The sequence below is a fragment of the Prionailurus viverrinus genome, unplaced genomic scaffold (genome assembly GCF_022837055.1).
Source record: "Prionailurus viverrinus isolate Anna unplaced genomic scaffold, UM_Priviv_1.0 scaffold_40, whole genome shotgun sequence".
Lineage (NCBI taxonomy): Eukaryota > Metazoa > Chordata > Mammalia > Carnivora > Felidae > Prionailurus > Prionailurus viverrinus.
In genome coordinates, this window is record NW_025927608.1 from 4,285,532 (window position 1) to 4,308,249 (window position 22,718).

Here is a 22,718-nt window from a genome sequence, read left to right on the forward strand (position 1 = left end):
CTGGGGTGTCTGTGGACGAGTCCAGTAGGTACTAGTATACACACCTCTGGGCTTAGGAGATGTGTTTGGGTTAGAGGTGGACTGGGAAGCATCAGCATGGAAGGGAAACGGTGAGGTGGGTCAGGGAGCTCAGAGAAGGGGCGCAAGAGCAGGGCCCTGGGATCTGTTTATTCCCCGACGTTCAGTAGCTGGGCAGAGAAAGGGCACCCCTCAGGACAGGAAGGCTGGAGAACCGAGGTCAGCACGTGCAGCCACGCGACCTGGACCCGGCAGTTCCGGGGGTGGGGGCCGTAGCGAGGGGGGGGGGGGGCGAGGGAGGCAGGACGAGCCCATGCAGCCCTTTCCGGGGCCCTGGCTGCCACAGGCTGGTACGGCGGCCGAGGGGGCCAAGAGCCCGAGGAGCGGAGGCGGAAGGACGCAGGGAGAGACCTCGCTCCGCAGTCGGCCGGGCCGGGGCTCCTGGAAGGCGCGCGGGCTCCACCTGAGCGCCCAGGTGAAGCCAGGCCAGTGTGCAGGGCAAGGCGGCTTTCCTGCGCCTGGTGTCCCGGGGTTTCCCGGGATTCCCCACGGGAACCCGCATGCCGCTCGACCCCACAAGCCCAGTAGGACACCCGAGGTGGCCACAACCCTGTAACTCTAGCTCCGGGGCCAGGAGAACCGCCTTCCGGGAGCCCCGCCCCCTTGTCTTTCTTTGTTTCCTCGTCCGAAGATCTCGCGACAGTTGGGCGGCAAATCCCGCGAGCGCTGGCCGGCCCGGCGCTGCGGCTCTCGCGGTGTTTGCGCGAGACTGCCCCTTTCCTGCTCCCCCGCCGGCCCGCCCGCCTTCCTCCCTCTCCCCGCCCGGCCTCCCCCGCCTTCCCCCGCGGGCCCCCTCCCCGCAGGGATACTATGGTCGCCGGCGATGGACGCCCCAGCTGCAGGTCAGTTTCCGCCCGCGGCCGCGCCTCCCCGCTCCGCTCGCCCGGGCCTGGCCGGCGGGCCGCGCGCCCCGGGCCCGCTGCCTTCGCCCCGGCCGGCCGGCCTGCGCGGGGCCCGCCGCTTGCCCGAGGCCGCTGCTCGGCGGCTCCGGGGTCGGGAGGGGCCGCCTGCCTTCCGGCCGCCCCCGTCTGCGGAGCCGGGGTGGGGGCGGGGTCTCCCTCCCGGGGGCTCGCGCCTCCGCGGGTGGACCCCCGCCGCTCGGCTGAGCCCCTCCCTGTGTCGCGGGCTCCGGCCCGGAGTGGTGGTGGGGGGAGGGGGAAGCGGTCAAGGCCGGGCTCCGGTCGGCCGGTCCCGGAGCACCCACTGCGGCGCGGGTCCCCCCCACCCCCCACCCCCCGTCTTCGTCCTCCACGGGGGAGGACGCGCTCCCGCTCCCACAGTGGGCCGGGGTGCTAACGCCGAGGGTCCTGCCCACCCACCGCGATGAGTCTGCACAAAAGATCCGCAGGCTCTGCTCCCGGGAACGCTGCGAGCTGGGAACGCTCCGCGGAGACCCCCGGGTCTCTGACTTCTTGGTTCGCTTCACTCTCCTTTAGGGGGAAATTCTGTTGTTCGTTTGTACTTTGGGTCTGCAGACCTGGCAGGGTCTTACCGGACAAGTTTCTTGTTTTCGTGTGGTTTTGATTTTATCCATGTTGCCCAACACTCTGTAAAAATCTGTTTCGATTATTTGAAAAAAAAAAAAAAAAACACCCCAAAAACCAAAAAACCCCAACCCTTGTCATTGTGGCGTTCTCAGAGTGTTCTATCTGTACTTAGCATTTTTCAGGACAGGGCCTCCCCCAAACAAACGCCTGTACATCATTTAAATCATTCTTATTTCTCCTCTCTGGGTATTCTTTGTTGCCACCTTTCAGGAGTTCGTTACTTCACCTGTTTTTATGTGACAAGAATCATGCTTTGAACTTTGTTGTCCAATACAGTGGACCCTAGCTGTGCGTGATTATTTAGGTTGAAATTAATTAAAATTAAGTTTTAAAATTCATTTCCTCCATGGCTATGGCTGCATTTCGGGTAGCCACACGTGGCTGATTGGCTCCCTTATTGGACACTGCAAATATGGAACGTTTTCACCATTGCAGAAGATTTTAATGGACAAAGCTGGTTTGTGTTTGTTTTCACTTTGTATTAAGGTACTTAGTAGCTGTGTTTCACGAAACTATAATTTTTTTTCAGGATACGCCTTTGAGTACCTTATCGAAACATTAAATGACAGCTCACGTAAGAAGTTCTTCAATGTACCTAGACTTGGAGGCACCAAGTATGGTAATGTTGCTTAAATTTTCGGGGTGGGGGGGAGGGATTTAGTTTCCAATAATAAAACTGCATTTGTTAAGCTCAGCTGAAGAAATTTTAAATTTACTCCCACCATGTTGTAACAGGTAAGCCTACACATACCTGTAACATTTTAAAATCTCCTGTTGGGACTTTTGTTTGAGGGAGGGTATAAGTCCATACCTTAACTTCTCATTTAAAAATGTAAGTTCATTTAGCAGTGGGTTTTTTTTCCGCAGAGAAACTATTTAAAAAAACAAAACAAAACCTGACTGATGATATTCTATACCTATCATACCCATGCTTTAGTTTTTCGCGTGAACAGTGCCCACCATTCTTTACCTGCTGTACTTGAATCGGAACCGTCAACAGGGCCCGCCGATGTGAGTTGTTCTCCAGGGCATGGCTTGCCCTGGCCTGTGCACCAGCACCGTTGCCAGACCTTTGCAGGTGCCTGACCACGGTCAAACCCTTCACTGAGAGCTCAGAAGACTGAATTTGCCTCAACCCTAGGGTATCTGATGGAAGTCTTGACTCTATGGACATTTGAAAACTGAACCAGCCAATGAAGAGAAGACCTGTTCGGAAGAGTGTTCTTTGTTTGGATTTTTCAGTGAAAACTACTGAAAAGATAAATGCGAAATCGATTGCGGTGCATTTTGGAGGGAGCTTTTCTTTTAATCGTTTCTTCTTACAGTCTTTCAGAAGATTGCTTTTGTGATTTTCCTGTAGATTTTGGTGTGTCTAAATATTGTAGACTGCCACTGGCAGTTTTTCGTGTACATCATGAGAATATTTCAATTTTTGGAGAAGAAACCTGTCTTAGAACCAGGTTGCCTTTTAAAAATAAAAGGTTCTCCAAAATGGGAGCAGTACCCTTTACCTTACATCTTTGGGGTGCGGTGGTTTGTATTAGGAGAGGCTGGTGGTTTTCTTAGTGTCGTATGTCTTTAATTCACGTTTCTTTTATTCTTTCAGTGATGGTGAATTTTTAAATCTTGAACAGGGAACAGCTAAAGTGCTTATGTATACGAAAGATCTTCTATTTCCCTTTACTTTCAAATATCTAGTGATTCTGGCCTAGAAGTTTCTTAACCCATATTTTATAGCTTAATGATTGAAAGAACATACGTGCGGATATTTTAAAAATTAAGTATGAATTCTTTCTGTGGATAATTTGTGGGAATGTGCCCATTTGAAAACGGCCTGTATTTCGAAAATGCAGACAATCAGTAGGAAACCATCAAAAATAACTAAAATGTTTTGAAAGAGAATGGTTAATAACACAAAAGCTAAATTTTCTCTGGAAAATAAGTTTTCGTGGCCATCCGGATAACTGAGTTCCAGAACACCGAGGTGTTTATAACCATGAAAAAAAATAATAAAACACCTGTAAATACAAATGCCTTCAAAACAGAAATTTGGTTTTTATTTCCATGGGATTAAAGCTCTGTTTTATTCATGGAATGGTTATTAGGAAAGGTCTATTAATAATTAGTACCTTCTTAGTCCTCACTTGGGGGAATAAAATCGGAAAGAAGTGACTTGGGAAGAGAGGAGTCGCTTCAGTGGAGGGTTGTTTTGCTTGTTTATCGTCAGAACAAAGAGTCTTTGTTGCACTTCTGGAGGCACCATGTTGGATGGCCTTCCAGAGATGTGCTTCGGGGACCCCGCTTTGTAGTCACCGGGGTTTGGGACCACGGTCTTCTCTGCTCCTGTCCCTCATTCTGACGCCTGCCAGGTGGAGCATGACAGCTGTAATGACTTAACTCTTGCGAGCCCCTCTCCTGATCTCCCTGCATGCTGTGTCAGGAATGCCTGCGTCGAGCTGAGAACCTGCTGTACAGTGACTTCAGCAAACAGGTGGTTTCTCCCGTGTAACAGGAGCTCTAGATTTGGGCAGACGGGGACCTTATAGCACCAGTGCCAGCAAGGATCCAGGGTTCTTTTTTTTTCTGTTTTCCCTTCGTTGTTTTGGTCACAAAGAACCGCTGCACCTCCAGACATTGTCCATGTCCTCGGCAGCTTGAAGGGCAGCAGAGGGAGAAAAGCCCTCTGCTTTTGCCTGTATCTCCTTGGCCAGGTCGGTGGCCCCTGTCCACTTCGGGGAGGCTGAAGGTCAGAATAGGTGGCTTTCCAGCTTTTACAGTAGATGTGGCAAGGGAGAAAGGGTTGAAGTGGTTGGGGGAGTGAGCCGGCCTGGATTCTTCCTTACTCCGTCTGTCTTTCCATAGAGCACAACATAAATGACTTCACTTCTGTGAGGTTTTTTTTTTTTGTTTTATTGCCGTTTGATCTTTTTGCTTCCCAGGTTTATACTCATGGTGTCTTTATGGAAGTGGACACATCCTGCACATTGATTTCACTTCGATCTTCTATAAGTTCCTTGGCAAATCGCCTTTTTAGTGATCGGGAGCTGCCTCTCAGGCGCTCCGATGCACAGACTACAGCCTTCGAGATTTTGAGTAACTCTGTTACATAGATCTCTGGATGTTTCCAAGGAGGGGAGAAATCGCTGTTCCCTGGGACAGTCAGACTGCTTTCTGAAGGAACTAGGACTTGAATTAATACTGAACAGACGGGTCATGCAGGACAGTCAGCACATAGGGAGTGAGAACGGTCAGCAGTTAATAGAACAAACAGAAGGGAAAGTGTTGAGGAAGGGGGAGGACAGTGCAAAGACTGGCCTGGCGGTGGTGAGCGTTTCAGAGCAGCTGTCGCTGAGCACGGGGTGTTCGGCTGGAGTAGAGCCCCGGGCCCCTTCTTTATTTCAGGCCAGCTCATTCACCCTCTTTCCCTTCCTGACTGCTTCACTACTGTCCTGTAGTAGAGCCGAGGCTTACTTTTCCACATCCTAACCTAGCCTCTGAAAAAGCCTATTTTTTAGGAGAGTTTTTTGGTTTATAAGAAATTAGACTGGGTATGAGAAACGCAAGAAGACAACACTTCAGGCAGTGCCGCAACTGTCATTTTAACCTGTGGGTACAGATACATACAAATGTGCTACTTTTAAGAGAAATAGACGGTGTGTGCGGTTTCGTAACCTCTGTTTGTTTACTTGCTGTATCATGAGCATCTTTCCATGCCTTGGAATACGAGTATCCCTTGCTATCTGATCCTCTGGTTTCTGAGTCTGGGAGCGTGAGTTCAGGTAGCAAGGATACCTGTACTCTCCAGCAGCCTCCGGCGGCTGCACCGTACTGCCTCTGTGAATGCATAATAGTTGGGTGAGCTTCTCCCAGCTCTTCCCTATTTATAAATAAAGCTGCTGTGTGTGTGTGTGTGATATTTAAATTTTGATGCAAGCTTGTCATTAGCTTCATTGGTTTGAAAGCGTGCCATTCCCTCCACCTTCATCAGCATTTTTCTTTTTCACTGTGTACTGCGTGTTCCAGGCTTTAACTTGATTTAAGGACCAAAAACTCCAGGAAAGATGTGGTTTCCACACATCCAAAGACGAAGGAAGAAAGCCGTCAGTCCTCATGGGAACCAGGATTTCTAAAGCCAGAGGCTGTTCTTGTCACTTGAAGGCTGCCAGTCTTTTTATCTGTGTTTCTTTTTGAGGGTCTACCCTCTAGTCGTCTGTCTCTGTAGCCCACTTACTCATTTCACGTGATGCCCAGTGTAGCCGCTGCTGGTCGTTACGTTAGGATTGTTTTACCAGCCAGTTAAGACTGTAGCCGTGGCTGACTTTTTCCGCCTATGGTTTTAAGCTAGCTCGGCTGGCTTGTCACAGGTCTGTTGCTGGAGTAGTTCTCTTGCTAGAAGGGACACAAGTCCGTGTTTTCTGATCTTGTCTCTGCACTGGACTCTGGAAAGGGCTGTGAGTTGGGTTAGCAGCAAAATGGTTTGCTTGTAAAGTTTACACACGGTGCAGAACTTTCTGAGGGTTACTTTTACCTAACGTGACTTTTGTTACGACTTTTGTACCTGACTATTGTTCAGCTACAGCTGCATATTCACTCCCCTTCCACATTTTGTCCAAGGGCCTGTGGATTTTAACTTTGCTTTTGTTGACGTTTTGTGTTCTAGATTTGGCCTTTTGGGTGGCACAGAACAGACCCCTGCTACCTCAAGTGAAGAAAGATTTATCGTAATAGTGCAGAGCTCCCTGGCCGGTGAAAGGTGGCTGTATCTCAAGAAAATGCACATGGGCCAGAATTGAGGAAGTTCTTTATTTTTCCTCTCAGGGCTTCAGATTTCTGCCCCCTCCAATCTTCTGCCCCCCTCTGCTTCATTGCAACCCAGCGTCCTTTGCCCGCTAACTTTAGATGTGGCCCCAGATGGCAGCCTCAGTCTCTAGGTTAGCTCTTAACACCTTTCTGGTCACTCTGTGTCCTGATTGCAAATCCCTGGGACAGGGACATCATTGTCCTAGGGTATTTTTTTCTCCTCAGGCTGTAGGTCACTGACCTGTCCGGCCCTGGCTCTCGCTTGCGCGCGGCAGCCAGGGAGGTCCTGGGACACAGAGGGCCGTCCGCACCACGGGTGGCGGTTTGCACAGTGTGACAGAGCGTGTCTGTTGGGTTAGCAGCTGGTGCCGGGTTGTGTGCCTGCCAGGGGTGCCTGAGGACAGTGCACGTGTGTGCGCTTTCCTCCATAATAGGTGCTGCTTTTCTTATTTTCTCCACCTTGTCAGTTAGTGGGCGAAAATAGTCTTGAAGAAGCAGGAATCTTCTCTCTGCCTTCTTAAATTTCATTCATGGCAGTAGTGTGTGCGTGTGTTTTAAAGGTCACACTTCTTTATTGGAAATCTGTCCCGCCTAGTACTAGTTAGAGACAGAAACGATACCTTGACTCTAATCAGACACAGATAGGAGTTAATCCTGTTGCCAGATCTGAGGGGGCTACAAGACTTCGTAGAACTGGTCCAGGCCTCTGGCCTTGACCAGGGTTTTTAGGTCCACCCCCTAGCTACTCCAGTGGGTTCTTCACCCCCTTAGCCCTCTTTCTCAGTCTGGACTGCAGTCTAAAGTACTGGGGCGTGGCTGGCTCAGCGAATAGAGCGTGTGACTCTTTTAAAGTTTATTTGCTTATTCAGAGAGAGAGAGAGAGAGAGATCAGCGCAGAGCCTGACACGGGTCTCGATCCCGTGAATCATGAGATCACGACCTGAGCCGAGATCACGAGTTGGACGCTTACCCGACTGAGCCCCCCCCAGGCGCCCCAGGCATGTGACTCTTGTTCTCAGGGTTGTGAGTTTGAGCTCCATGTTGGTACCCAGAGCTTGCTTTATGTACATACATACATACATAAATATTATATACATATATTTTACATATATATATATCAGGCAGAGGAGTAGAGTCTGGCCAGGAAACACAGTCCTGCCAGAAGGTGTTAAGGACTGGAAAGGATCTAAAATTTACCCTCCTTTCAAGTTAACAAGTTATCCTGACGTACTTTCATAGATGCTGACGGAAGACACGAGACTCTCAGCGACAACGGGTGGCTTATTACCCACAGCAAAGCGGGATCCATAGCACCAGCATGCAGGCCCCCGTTCTTACAGGTGACCCTGAAGAGGGCCAGGTGATGCGCGCGCACGGAATGGTTGTGTTACGAAAAGGGAGCTCGGACTTAGGGAACCCAGGTCTGTTGTAATGGAGAGTAGGCGTGCCTGCCCTTTGCTCCAGAAGGAGGCGCTGTCTGTCTTCCAGGGCTATTCACTGTTTCACCGTTGTTTAAAGAATAGTCTGGAACTATTACTGCGTGTGCTCGAGAGTCATGCTGAAATGTGAGGCGGGAGACACAGAGACGAGCGGAATGGTGTTGAACTAGTCCGGGAGAGTTTCAGGAGGGAGGGATGAGTAGCCCTGTTGAGTGTTGCTGAGAGGGGCTGTTTTGTCGGCGTTTGAGGATACGAATCGGATTGGCGTGGGCTGAACAGTGTGTGGAAGTCTAGAGAAGTGGACGTTGGGAATCTAAGTGACTCTCAGAAAGCTTCACTGAGAGTTTGAAGAAGGAAGTACTTGGAGGCCGTGTGTGTGTGTGACCTGGAGCTAGAGGCTGTTCATTGGAAGAACCCGAAAGAAAGGGCCAGGTCGCAGGCTAAGGAGACAGGGTGACGGATGACTCAGGGTGCTGAGGTGTGCCCACGGGGACGGGAGGCAGAGCTCCTCCAGAGAGGTTGGCACTTAGTGGGAGCTGCGCAGCCGTCTTCTTGGGGCAGGAATAACCCCGAGGTGGCCGTGCGCCTGGGTGTAGCGGGACGGGTTGCGGTGGGGTGTGGGGCCGGGTCTTGGACGAGGAGAGTGGACGACGTGCGGGTTATTGGGGAGGTCGGGGAGACAGGCATGAGAGACGCGGCAGAACCTCTGGGTGAACAGGGAGGACCCAGCCGAGGCTGCAGCACGTATTCACGCTGCTTCCAGTTTATCCCGTTACTGTGGGTTTCTTTTTCTCTCCCTCCTTCACGTGTCACCGCCATTAAAACCCTATCGAGCTGTTTCACACCCCCTGGAACGGGTATTCCATAAAAAACAGATGAAGGACCTTCGTACATTGCTGGAACGTACAGTGGTGCAGCCCCTTGGAAAACCGCTTGGCAGTTTCTTAAAATGTTAAACATACATTTACCATATGACCGAGCAATTCTATTCTTAGGAATCTTCTCAAGAGAAATAAAAACAGTTATCCACACAAAGATCTGCAAATGATCCGAGTGGCGTTATTCACGATGGCTAAATATTGCAAACAACGTAACTGTCCTTCAGTGCGTGAACGGATGGACAAAATTTGGCATGTACACCTTGAATACTCTTCAGCAGTTGAAAGAAATTGTCTCCAGATACGTGCTACTGCGTGGACGCGCTCGGGAGCACGCTCAGTGAAGGAAGCCAGACACCCTAAGAGACCTGATTGTATGATTCTGTCAGTATGGAATGAGCCAGAGACAACAGAGCTAGAGACAGAAGTGGCTGTGTGGCTTCCTGAGGTGGGAGAGGAGAGGACAGGGACTGCCAATGGGTGGGAGGGGCCGATGGAGTGATGAAATGTTCTAGAACAGGTGCTGATTGTACAACTCGGTAAATCTAGGATTGAATTGTGTGCTTGGAGAGGGTGATTTTCACGATGGGCAAAATATGCCTCAGTAAAGTTACTATTTTTTTTAAGTTCATTTTGAGAGAGAGTGAGCAGGGGAGGGGCCGAGAGGGAGAAAGAGAGAATCCCAAACAGCCTGCGCTGTCAGCGCAGAGCCCCATACGGGGCTCGAACTCACAAACTCTGAGATCATGACCTGAGGCGAGATCAAGCGTAGGACGCTCAACCGACTGGACAAACCACCCAGGCGCCCCAACGGCGATGTTATTTTTGAAACAGAAAGAAGAGTTCTTAGGAAAGTGGTGTGGGGTTCACTGCCCGAAGGACACGTTGGTGTTTTGGCGGCCGCTAGGATGAAAGAACGAAGGGGCGAGTGAGTGGGGGGTCTGGGAAGCGAGTAGGGCCTGAAGTGCGAAGGTGAGGGGGACAGAGAAGGTGAAGTTCCACCGTGTTGGAGAACCGCCCAGGTGAGTGGGGATCAGAAAGGCCCTGAGGTGCGCGGACTTTAATCAAAGATGGTTTGGTCGGAGCAGGACTGTGCGCGTGGAGGGCGTAGGGAGAAAGGGAAGGAGACCCTGGGGGCCTTCCTGAACTTTGCACCTGCTTCAGAGGGGGGGGTGTGGGGTTAACTAGAGCGTCTGCACCCGGGTTTCCACACCAGCTAGGCTACCCGCTGAGGCTCTGGCTCTGGCTCTGGGCTGTCTACCTAGAGGCTCGCTTTGAGGATTGAACGAGATGACGTAGGCAGAGCGCCTCAACCTCTCTCCTTGGTGGGTCCTGAATAAATAACTGCGTGTGTCATTGTGAGAGTAGTTGAGGAAGAGAATTGTAGGACCTTTTGCTGCCTAACAGCCCGAAAGCGTTGGGCCTAAAGGACGACGTGTGTAAACACGCGTTAACCTCTCCTGGCTCCTGTGGGTCAGGACCCGAGGGTGGCTCGGTTGAATGGTCGCGGCCGGGGCCTCTCAGGAGGTTGGGGCCGGAGGGTTTGCCCCCGGGGCAGTGCAGCCCCACTCGCACGCTGGCCCCGGGCCCCGGTTTTCTCCCTCACGGGCCTCTCCTCGCTGCCCTGGGATTGCCCTCGGAACGGGCTTTGGCTTCCCCCGGAGTGAGTCCGGGAGAGCAAGGCCGAGGCTGGAGAACTTTCGTAGGTGGCCTTTGAAGTCCGTGCTGTCGCCTCCGCCACGCTCTGCCGCTCACACAACAGCCGGTCTCCGGTGTGGAAGGTGGCGCGACCGTGGATGCCGGCGGGGGGGGGGGGGGGGGGGGGGGAGATCCTAGTACCGTCTTGGGGACCAGCTGGAAGTGAGGCCGGAGAGAAATGAGCAGTTGTTTCTGTCGGACGGGTCGGATGCGCCTGTCTTTGTCACAGTCGGCCGCTGGTACTTACTACAGATTCAGGCAGATTTGCAAGTTAGTGCTTGTTAGTGACAGCTGTCCAGTTGACGTTTGTGACTCCTTTTGTTTTTAAAGCACTCTTATTTGACAGCTGCTTTTAAATTTAATGTTAACGTTCAAATGATGAACGATGAATCAAAAACCTGGAGGTCGCTAAGATCATGACTAAACAGTAGCCCTTGCGCCGCCCTCCATTTCTGCTCTGCAGAGATCTTTTCGTTCCCATGGTTATTTCTCACGATGATCTCCTCCACGTTAGTAAATCGCCTTGCTTATATAGCTGTTTTCTTTTTCTTTTTTTTTCTAAAGTTTTTTTTTTTTTTTAAGTAATTTCTACACCCGACGTGGGGCTCAAACTCGCAAGCGTGCGATCGAGAGTCACTCTACCAACTGAGCCACCAGGTGCCCCTGGTTTTTGATTTTCCAGTTTTAGACTTCACTAACTTTCTGTTGGGGAAAATAAGAAGTTGGCACTTTCCTTTTCCATATATCCCATGTACTTCTTAGTTATTACAGTTACAATTTTTGGCCAAGTCTGTAGTCCACACTTAGGTTATCACGGCTGTAAATGTTCCGGCCAGGCCACATAGCAGGTGATGACTGCGTCTCGTCACTTGCGACTTTGTATTTTTTCCTGGAAGTAATGATGGTCTTTTTTTGTTCACCGAGTCTTCTGAGTCTTTGTCAATAATTCCTCTCCACAACTTCCAGAAGAACTCTACCCTCTACCCTACCCTTAGGTGGTCTGGCAGTTAGTTTTCCCCCTTCTCTCTCTCTTGTTTTTTAAATATTTTTATTATTATTTTTTTTTTATTTTTGAGAGAGAGAGAAAGCATGAGCAGGGGAGGGACAGAGAGACACAGAATCTGAAACAGGCACAGAGCCTGATGTGGGGCTCAAGCCCACAAACTGCGAGATCATGGTCTGAGCTGAAGTCGGACACTTCACCGACTGAAACACCCAGGCTCCCCAGTTTTCCCCTCCTCTTGGCAGCGTCCCCCCCCCCCCCCCCCCCCGGCCTTGCTCTTTGCCCCACGGGACACTGACCGCAAGTCAAGTGACTTGCACGGCCACAGCCTGGCCCGGAAGGGTCCCCATTCTTGCCTGTGCTACAGACCCACGTCCCGGACTGTGTGCTTTTGTGTTCCTCTGGGGAGGACGGCGTCTGCCGCCTGCACACTTGATTGAGGGCTGGCCTGCGCAGAGAGCTCTAGGTCGGAGACCATCCTCACTGGGAGCTCGGAAAGCTCTGTCCCGTTGCCTCTGAGCCCCTCACGCTGCCCCTGCGAAGGCCCGGGCTGCCTGCGGCCCAGTGCTCCCCTTGCCCCTCCTCTGGGTCTGTCCATCGTCCCTGCGCTGTCTTCGTAAATTTGTTCGGTTCTGCTTCTCTCTTTGTTCCTGTTCATAATTTTATCTCTTTATTATTATCTCAGTGGGTTTCAAAGGAAATGGAGATACTTCGCTGGAGTTTGTCATATGTTGTTACAAATGTGATTAAATGCTTTCTATGAAGATCTTCAAACAAAAAATATTCCCGATACTGTTTTTCCAGAATAATTAGCCGTATCCAAGACTGATCTTGTGTATTTGCTTTTGTGATGTTTCCCTTCTCATTATTTCCAAATGTTCTAATAGAAAATTTTCTCCCCTGCAGTTCCTCTTGATTTGGGGGACTTTGTTCTGTTTCTGACTGAGGTAGGATGAGAACTAACATTTCTCCAGAACTACTCTTAGTTGTAGGGTTGAGGGCTGCACGTGAGCCTGATGCCACATCTCTGTCAGGTGTCTGGTGTTCTGTTGTCAGGCAGAACACGAATCCGCTCGAGTCCCTGTCCTCCGGTCAGACCTACAGTAAGAGCGGGTACAGGCTCTCAGTCTTGTGTTTCTGGCTGTGTGGCCCTTGTCTCTTCCCTCACAACTTCTTCATCTCCAACTTGTGGAGTTAAAATCTCAATCCTAAAAGTAGGGAGAAAACCCAGTAACCCAGATTGACATTTTGCCGATCTTTTGTTTAAAATATTTCACCATTGTGTAACCTAGATCTCTGACCTTTGAAAAGGACCTTAAAAGGTAATACTCTCAGTAGGGTTCCCGGGTGACTCAGTTGGTTAAACATCTGACGTCAGCTCAGGTCATGATCTCATGATTCATGAGTTCGAGCCCCATGTCAGGCTCAGAGCCTGGAGCCTGCTTCGGATTCTGTGTCTCCCTCTCTCTCTGCCCCTCCCCTGCTCACACTGTCTCTCTCTCTCTCTCTCTCTCTCTCTCTCAAAAATAAACATTAATTTTTTTTTTAAATAACACTCAGCGCCTTCATTATACCTAACAAAATTAACAGAAATTTCTTAATATGACGTAAAACCTGGTCCGTATTCAGGTTTTCCTGATTATCTCAAAAATAAACTTCTACAGTGGATTTGTACACACGGTGTCCAAATCGGAGCCACATATAGCATTTGGTTATTACATCTCTTAAATCTCCTTTGGTCTATAATTCTCCTCTTTCCTTTTTCCACGCCATCTTTATGTGGAAGAAACCATGTTTGTTCCTCTGTAGAAGGTACTGCGTTCTGGATTTGGCTGACGGCTTCTCCATGGTTTCACTTCACTTTGGCGCCACCGCTGTGTCTCCCGTTGACTGGAAGTGAGGGCTGGCTGGCTGATTGGATCAGGCTTGTGTACGTATGCATTTTTGCGAGAACCCTTGTCACTTGGGGCTTGTGTTTTCTCATCAGGAGGCAGGTGATGTCTCTCTCTGACGTCGTGCTTTCAGTGATGCTAAGCAGTCATAGTTGACATCCACTTGCTTGGTCCCTTGTGAGTTCCGCTCACGTATCCCCGAGCACCGGAGCCTTGTCCAGATTGCTCGTTAGGTGTTGTCGAATTCTGTCACTCCCCTTCTGTTTTTATTAGCTTTACTTCTGCATGGAGGGACTTGGTCTTCATGAACTATTTGGTTACTTGAAATCAGGAAGGACGAGCTTAATGAGTGATTTTCTCCCTTTTGTGAGTTTTCAGGGTAATGACTTCTCTAGCAGCTTGCACGGCTGAAGAGTCATTATGAACTAAGGGCTGTTTTTGTATTTGATGCAGTTTCTGTCATTGTTCATTTTGATTATCAAACTGACTCATCAGTTTCCTTTGCTTCCTTTGGTTCTGACACAGGACGTCCTGGGCCCGCGTTGTCCGTGCCCTTTCCCAAACGCGGGACTGACCGTTTCTCCAAGGAACTCGGGTGTCTTCTTCCAGTTGGGAAAATAGCATTTAGTATACAGCAGGCTGAATGGTTGGGGGTGTATTACTATTGGATCATCGTTGTTGGGGGCATTTGCACTGAGCGGAGCTAGGAAATACATATTTTTCTAGAAAGAGAAAAAGATGAGTTTATATCTGTGATTCCAATTGAAATGTAAGGTGTTTTTTTTTTGTTTTTTTAACTTAGCTACTCTGATTTTATACTTCTGTATCATTACTCTTGAAAATTTTGGTTTCTAGCCATAGTAACAAAAGCACTTTCTACATTATTTTTTTAAATGTGTATTTATTTTGAGAGCGAGAGAGAGGATCTCAAGCAGGTTCCACACTGTCAGCGCAGAGCCTGCCCTGGGGCTCAAGAACTGTGAGATCACAACCTGAGTCAAGATAAGAGTCAGAGGGGCGCCTGGGTGGCTCAGTCAGTTAAGCGTCCGACTTCAGCTCAGGTCACGATCTCGCGGTCCGTGAGTTCGAGCCCCGCGTCGGGCTCTGGGCTGATGGCTCAGAGCCTGGAGCCTGCTTCCGATTCTGTGTCTCCCTCTCTCTCTGCCCCTCCCCCGTTCATGCTCTGTCTCTCTCTGTCTCAAAAATAAATAAAACATTAAAAAAAAAAAATAAAAAAAAAAAAGTCAGATACTTAACCAACTGAGCCACCCTGGTGCCCCTCAATGGGAATTTTTAAAAATTTGTTAAAGACTTTTACACAGTTTAGGGATGTTTTAATTATTGTATTTAATTCTGATTTTCTGTGCATTTCAGTTTTTCTTGGTCTTCCCTGAATATTAGATACTTGTCTGGCTCGTGTACCCAAATCAGTGCAACTCTTGTATGAAGAGTTTCTTCAGAACCTTGGCTTACATATAGGAAAGTTGAATTTATAGAAAGCCTGGTATTAACGTGAACAGTGTTTTCCTCCGTGTTTACTCAGTTTTTTTTAATTTAGAAAACAGCGCATCCCTGTCTTTAACTTTTTGCTGTTGTGATTTTTACAGTACGTAGGTAAGACTGTTCCCTTGTTAATAGTGATCTTCTCTCCTGAATCAGATGTCCTGCCTTACTCAATACGGGTCCTGTTGGAAGCTGCTGTGCGGAACTGTGACGGCTTTCTGATGAAAGAACAGGATGTCATGAACATCTTAGACTGGAAAACCAAACAACGCAATGTTGAAGTGCCCTTTTTCCCAGCCCGTGTTCTTCTTCAAGATTTTACGTGAGTGGTAGAGCATTTCCTTTTTATTTATTTAAAAAGTATTTATTTATTTAAAGGGAGAGAGAGAGAGCATGCGCTGGGAGGGGGGTTGGAGGGGGGGAGAAAGAGAATCTCAAGCAGATTCTGAGCTGACAGTGCAGAGCCTGATGTGGGGCTCGAGCCCATGAACCATGAGATCAGGACGTGAGCTGAAACCAAGAGTTGGACGCTCAACCGACTGAGCCATCCAGGGCTTCTGAACATTTCCTTCTTAAAATTCAAACTCCGTGATGGTTGGCTCTGCAGTTTTTAATTCTGAAGATCAGTCTATAAATTTAAAGAATTGTCTTTTCTAAACTAAATAAATTCATTAAAAAGTAGGCACTTTTTTCTTACACACTCTGTCGGAAAACTCTTTTTGCTGAACTGCCTGCTTGTCTTTAGCTAGTGAGTGGCTTGTCAGACTTAGCACATCCAGAGATTGATTGCCCAGCAGCCACACCTGTCCCTTTCCAGGTCTCTTCTGTCGCAGGAAATGCCCTATAGCCTCCATGCATGTAGGGCAGAGATCCAGGGGTTGACCTTGACCCCTCTCTTCCCACTGTGTGTAATCCACGCTGTCCACAAGCTCCACGGACTCTACCTTTCAGACGTGTCCTCTTACCATTTCCACCACTATCCTGGTCCTGGCCCCGTTCTCTCTCACCTGGACTACAGCTGTTACGGTCTCTAGCCTGTGTCCCTGCTTGCACACTTCCGAGTCGGTAGTTGTCTTTGCACAGCATATTATGATTTAATTAAAAATGTTAACTAGGGTCGCGTCATGCCCCCATATACTAGTGGGTTTCTGTCACACTTAGAATTCAAGCGAAAACGTTTGACCCCGGCTTGAAAGACTTTGCCTGATCTGGGTGTCCAGGGATTAGTAATTGGAAGAGTTAATCTTCAGCTGAGTTTCAAGGGAGGTATAGAAGTTAGCTAGATAATCAAGAACATCTCCTTCACCCCCACCCAAGTCTGGTTCGTGTGCCACTGCTTTGTACCCTCTGTTTGCTGCCGTATTAGTCCTTGTGTTACTGTTGTGCGGACTCCTGAGAGGAGGCGCTGTCTCTGACCAGCCTGTGTCACTGGTGTCTGGCACACTGAAGGCATGTGGTGAATGCTTGTTGTGTGGTCAGCCGGAGACACGTATGTCTCGTGGAGAGCTTTGGAGTAGTGGACAGGCACTGAGAGGAAGGGCATGGGGCCAGGGCGAAGGGAGGGAGCGGGGTGTCAGAATTTAAGACAGGGAGAGAATTCCGTAGACAGTTCTTGAGATTGCCTTATGTCTCTAAAAATCATGTCTCGTTATTTTTGGTGTGTCTGCCCCCAAGCACTCACGTTCTCAGGTAATGTTTAATTCCCATTAAACAGGATATGTCTAACTTTGGGTAACAAGTACGTGATCTAACACGAATGCAAACCAGAAAGGGATACTTTCAAATGTAAAAGTGAATAGATGTGTATTATTTGAGCATATGAAAGAAGAGCGTGAGCCATAATTTTCATTTCTTTACTTTGTAGTGGAATACCAGCAATGGTGGACTTTGCTGCTATGAGGGAGGCAGTGAAAGTTCTTGGAGGCGACCCTAAGAAAGTCCACCCTGCCCGTCCGACAGATCTCACAGTTGACCATTCTTTACAGATCGACTTCAATAAATGGTAAGAGCAGATACTTGTGCAGACAGCCGTGCGAGTTAATCGACAGCCAGCCCGGTGGGGCTGTGTGGTGAGAAGAAGGGGAGTAGAGACAGTTAAGCCTGAGTACGGGGCGCGAGGTAGTACCCACTCATGTATGAAAGGAAAAGCTGGTGAAGTGTACGTACTGGTGAATTTTTTTAACTCGGTCTGAATTTCAAATGATACTCATGTTTGTAGAATTCTGCCATTTTTGATAGAAACGTTTGAGCCTAGAACCTGCTTTGTGGAGTGCCCATGTGAATTCATCTTCATTTTCTTTCGTTTTTTAACCTACTTGGCCTTCGAGAGAGAGAATCTAAAGATGTGAACCATGAATGTCTTTAGGTAATTGGTGATTAAAATCACAGAGCTTGCTAAAACTCTGTTTCCTTCCCCTGAAATACATATGTTCTGCGTGGAAGGTCCCTGTGACCAAGGTCAAACTAGAGAAGACCTGATTGTGTTGCGATGTGCTGGCTTTTGCTTTCTCACCCCCTGGAGCCTGGTAGCGAGACGGGATTGTCCCAGCCCCTGAGTGCTCTCGCCCTTGAGATTAGCACTGTGGCTCTGTGCTGCTCTTGAGTTGATAGATGGGAAGAGGACCTAGTTAGGTGTTTGCTAGAAGCGCGATTATTACGGAAGTGTGTGAAATGATTTTATTGGGCATGCAGAGTTGTGCTGTCATCTCCGTAAACTTAAATGACCTATTGGAGTTTTTTGTTTTTGTTTTATTTTATTATTATTATATTTTTGCAATCTGAGATTTGTTTTTGAAACCTGAATTAAATGCTGTATTAACATTGAACAACATTTAGTTAATTCCACATGCCATTGCCAAACTGTGTGCGTTTTGAAAAGCTACATTTGTGTCACTTTACGATGGTTTTATTCTGTTTCCTCTTTTGGAATGCTAGTGCAATACAGAATGCTCCAAATCCTGGAGGTGGTGAGCCGCAGAAAGCAGGAAAGCTCTCTCCACTCAAAGCGCAGCCTAAGAAGGCTCCCTGCAGAGGCCAGACCGCCTGCCGAGGATCCTGTGATTCTGGAGAACCAGGCCGGAGCTCAGGAAAATTTTCTTCGCAGATCGAGAACACACCCATCCTATGTCCTTTTCATTTGCAACCAGTGCCTGAGTATGGGATTTTCTAAACATACTGATCCGAGCCAGGTTATGTTTTAGTTAAGGAAATCTCACCAGTCTCCTTCCCTTCTGTCCCTGTTAGGTAGCCTCACTTCCATACGTGTGCTTCCTGTTGTGCTGAGAGAAGCAAAGTTAATTAAAATGGTAGTCTCTAAAGACCAGTGCCTCCTTCTCCTTAGGAAGAACAGAACCTTTCTGAAGGTTTTTCTGTAAATATACCTAATTTTTGTGAGTAATGTAGGCAGAAGAATGGGATCTCATCTTAAACTTTGAATTTCTTATTTTAGTGAATTTGTACCATTCGTGTGCTCACTATACGTTCATGTTTCTTTTGTGAATTCCCTATTTATAGTTTCAGACTTCTTGCTTTTTCCAATCGCATAAAGAGCTCGGTGTTAAGAATATTATGATTGTTGTAGATTACAAACTTAACGAGCCTTCTGAGGTAGATAATTGCCTATATGGTGCCATGGGAAGTAGTGGACCTGCCCAGGAAAGAATTCTGTTCTTAGCAGTTGATAAAATTTCCTAATAGGTAATTTTTTAAAAAAACTATACCTCAGTTTTTATATGCTATGAAATTTTCAAAGTTTAACTCTTACTTTTAAGAGTTGTTTTACTGTCAAGAGACTGTCAACATTTTTTTAATTTATGGGGCACCTGGGTAGCTCAGTTGGTTAAGTGTCTGACTCTTGATCTCAGCTCAGGTCTTGATCTCAGGGTCGTGAGTTCAAGCTCTGCGTTGGGCTCTGCACTGGGCTTGAAGCCTACTTGAAAAAAAAAAAATTTTTTTTTTTTTTTAGTTTAGTTAAAAAAAAATGACATACTTTTTACTTTTTCAAATTTTAAAAATTTTAACACATTTAAGATTTAGAATAGCTAAGAATAATATCCACACATACTTTATCCTAAGCACCACTAATACGTTAAATTGGATCTTTCAAATTCTTGGTAGTTGTACAAGTTGGCGCTCAATATTTAATGAGGCCTCCAGTCAATAGTGACCTCTTCCTTGCTAAGAATTCAGGATGATCTGTGGGTCCTTTGCCATCAGGTTATGACAGTTTTATGTAATCAGTCCTTGTTCCTGCTACCTAGTTGTCCTGATGGTGAGATACAGGTTGACTTTTGAGATTGACATCTCTTCTTACACAGAAATCAGTTTCCTGAAAAGGAAGACTTCCTGATTCAAACACCATTGATTTTTTTTGGACTGCCTTTTTGTAATTGGCACAGTACAAAGTGCTGAGATGGTCTGTTTTTAATTAAAAATCCAATCTGTTGTAACATTTCCCCTCAGTTTTGAGTCCAGATTATACAGCATTCGGATGGGCTGACTGTGGTCCCTGGCCGTATGAACATAGTGGCTCTTCTGTGCACGTCGGTGTCCCGGGGAGGTGTTTCTCAGAGGCCCAGCCAGAGAGCTGAGAGTGTACACTTGGCCCTTGAAACTGCCGCCTAACTCGAAGTCCGGCTCTGAGCTAACGAGGGGGGTGCTCTGGAGCCTTGCTCGCTGTGGGAACTGAGCTGTGCTCCCTGAGCCCTGAGAAGAAGCACATAGACATGCACTGTGGCTTCGAGTGACCATGCAGCAACATGACCTTTGTTTTATTTTACTTATTTTTGTTTATTTTTATTAATTTAAAATGTTTATTTTGAGAGAGCGTGGGCAGAGGAGAGTCAGAGAGAGAGAGAATCCTGAGCAGGCTCCGCAGTGTCAGCACAGAGCCCGGCGCAGAGCTCGATCTCATGAACTGCAAGACCGTGACCTGAGCCGAGATCAAGAGTCGAACGATGAACGGACTGAGCCACCAGGCGCCCGTCTGTTTTTTTGGTTTTAATGTTTACTCATTTTTTTATTAAAAATTTTTTTTAATTTTTTTTTAATTTTTTTTTTTTTAATTTTTTTTTTTTTCCAACGTTTATTTATTTTTGGGACAGAGAGAGACAGAGCATGAACAGGGGAGGGGCAGAGAGAGAGGGAGACACAGAATCGGAAACAGGCTCCAGGCGCTGAGCCATCAGCCCAGAGCCTGACGCGGGGCTCGAACTCATGGACCGCGAGATCGTGACCTGGCTGAAGTCGGACGCTTAACCGACTGCGCCACCCAGGCGCCCCTAAAAAATTTTTTTAAAGTTTGTTTATTTTTGAGAGAGACAGAGTGTGAGCAGGGGAGGGGCAGAGAGAGAGGGAGACACAGAATCCGAAGCAGGCTCCAGGCTCTGAGCTGCCAGCACAGAGCCCGACGTGGGGTTCGAACCCATGAACCATGAGATCATGACCTGAGCCGCAGTTGGACACCCAACTGACTGAGCCACTCAGGAGCCCTGTTTCTTTTTGTTTGTTTTTTAAGTTGACAAACAACTGTAATTTTCTGGACCCTGGAGAACGTGTATAATTTAAGTCATATTGATACTCTAGTTGACAATCGCCAGCTGGCAGGCGAAGTACCTTAACACTGCTAGAAATCATTTAAAAAAAAAATTTTTTTTTTTTTTTTAATGTTTATTTCTGAGAGAGACAGAGACAGAATGTGAGTAGGTTAGGGGCAGAGAGAGAGGGAGACACAGAAGCAGAAGCAGGCCCCAGGCTCTGAGCTGTCAGCACAGAGCCTGACGCGGGGCTCAAGCCCACGAACCGTGAGATCATGACCTGAGCCGAAGTCGGACGCTCAACCGACTGAGCCGCCCAGGCGCCCCTAGAGATCATTTTTTAAATGTCCGTTAGATAAAAATAGCTTTCTAAAAGTGGCACAGTATTTACTGTTTGGAGGTGGATTGTTTTTTATCTCTTAGTTTAAATAATTTATGTAAGATATGTTTATAGTCCATATACTTCTACATAAGACAGAACTTTCCAATTTGGGTGAGTTGAATACAAGGTTTTTGCTGAAAGTTTCTTAGGCGCGAAGTGGCGTCGCACCGTGGTCACCGCTGTGCCACACTAGTCCACGCCGCCCGGCCGTGCTGGCACCGGGGCCCAGCGGGGGAAGGGAAGTGCACGTGCCGGGTGCAGGCCACACCGCTGCCCTCCCTCTTCCTGCGGAGGGGAATCCAGCAAAGGTTGCTCTGTTCTTTTTGATACGTTGAGCCAGCTCACACGGCGAGTCAGTATGGTCCGGGACACTGGGATGGAATAGCTTTCTGGTGTGGTGTCTGAAACAGAACTTCTGTGCTGCGAGAAAGCAGCCGATTCTGAGAAGTCTCTCTGGTAAATTGCTGTTCCAGGAGTTTTTAAGATGTGTGTGTGCTCGTGAGAATGAATTCTTAGAAACAAGGTAAGTCTTCTGTGTAATACATATGTGTAATGCTGGCTTTTCTTCCTTTTAGACCCGAAACAGTGTTAAAAAACCAAGAAGTAGAATTTGGCAGAAATCGAGAGAGGCTTCAGTTTTTCAAGGTACACATGATTTGAGGAAATTTTTATGTTTAAATTTATAAAATAGTGATGAGTACGGTGTTTATGTCCTTTAGTAGTTCTTAAATGCTTTGTAGCAGTGGATCCCTTTTCCTCCTTCAAACAAGATCTTGTTGGAAACCCCAGTGTATAAAACAAGATAAAAACTAAGTGACTGTAATTCACTGTGGTCCCTAGGACACAGAAAACTACCATTTATCTGGACTTACTAGATCATTTTTCTTTGACCTAATTTTGATTTAATAATCTGCAAAATGAATATGTTTAGGGTTAGTATTTGCATATTTGTTTTTACGTGTATGCTATCAACTTTGACCATATTGAACGTCGGTAAAGTATTTTTTGTGTCAATATTGCATTTTGATTGTGAGCACAAGGTGATGTACTAACGCTTGGATTTTTTAAAATGCAAACATGATATAGTGGAGTTCAAGAGTTTTTAAGAATGTGGCTGTAATCCCTCCCGGAACTGGGATGGCTCATCAAGTTAACTTAGAGTATTTGTCAAGAGTGGTTTTCGAAGAAAAAGACCTCCTCTTCCCGGACAGCGTCGTCGGCACAGACTCTCATATAACCATGGTGAATGGATTGGGGATTCTGGGGTGGGGTAAGTAGATGACTAAATATATTTAATTTGGGGGTGGGGGGAGATGATTCAGGAACACTGCAAAAGAGCATACGTAGCAGGTCGGCGGGCTCTGTGGCCTCTTCGAGGCTGTTTCTTCATCTGTCATAGCAACAAAAATGAGTGTTAGCCTTTGTGGACAGTGTGGCGTGAGGGACGGTTTATGAACACCGTGTGCGGCGCCCGGCCGGGCACTGCTGTCGTGGAGCAGCCGTGGTGGAACGTTGTCTGTGAAGGCGATGCGGTTACCCCCTTGCTCTAGGCCTGTGTGACTGCTCCCGGCCGTTCGTGCACGCGTGTCTTGCACACAAGTGTTTACTGCCCAGCGTGGGCTGTGCTTTTACTGGACGCCTCGTGGCTTTGCCCAGGCTGTCCCTCTGGCAGGGCGCATGCCCTCCTTGCCGGGTCCAGAAGTCTTTGTCATTGGACGGAGCCTCTTGAGGTTGGCGGTTCTGGGTTCCGTTCATATCTATGCCTTGAGCCTAGCGCGGTACTTAGCGTAATAAAGACTGTTTACTGAATTTAATAGGAAGGTGAGCACCAATTTTTTTCAACCACGTGAGTGGAGTCATTCCTTAGGACTTGGGTCCACATGCACAGTAAGAGCGATGGTGGTCAGACCAGCTCCTCAAGCACTCAGAGCGCTCGGTGCCCCAGAGAGAACCACAGGTGAACT

General features: G+C 47.9%; 1 protein-coding gene across 2 annotated transcripts in view; it reads left to right on the forward strand.

Moving 5' to 3' along the window:
* Positions 1–457: 457 nt before the first annotated feature.
* The window catches only part of IREB2 (iron responsive element binding protein 2), a 46,923-nt gene continuing 24,662 nt past the window's right edge, over positions 458–22,718 (forward strand). Inside the window, exons 1-7 of one of the 2 annotated variants that reach the window (XM_047846663.1) lie at positions 458–920; positions 2,155–2,244; positions 14,995–15,160; positions 16,703–16,840; positions 17,773–17,991; positions 21,330–21,399; positions 21,841–22,024. In XM_047846663.1, coding sequence (XP_047702619.1) covers positions 902–920; positions 2,155–2,244; positions 14,995–15,160; positions 16,703–16,840; positions 17,773–17,991; positions 21,330–21,399; positions 21,841–22,024 — 886 coding nt within the window. In that variant the 5' untranslated portion in view covers positions 458–901. The remainder of the gene's footprint in view (positions 921–2,154; positions 2,245–14,994; positions 15,161–16,702; positions 16,841–17,772; positions 17,992–21,329; positions 21,400–21,840; positions 22,025–22,718) is intronic. The other variant, XM_047846662.1, reaches the window with a different exon arrangement.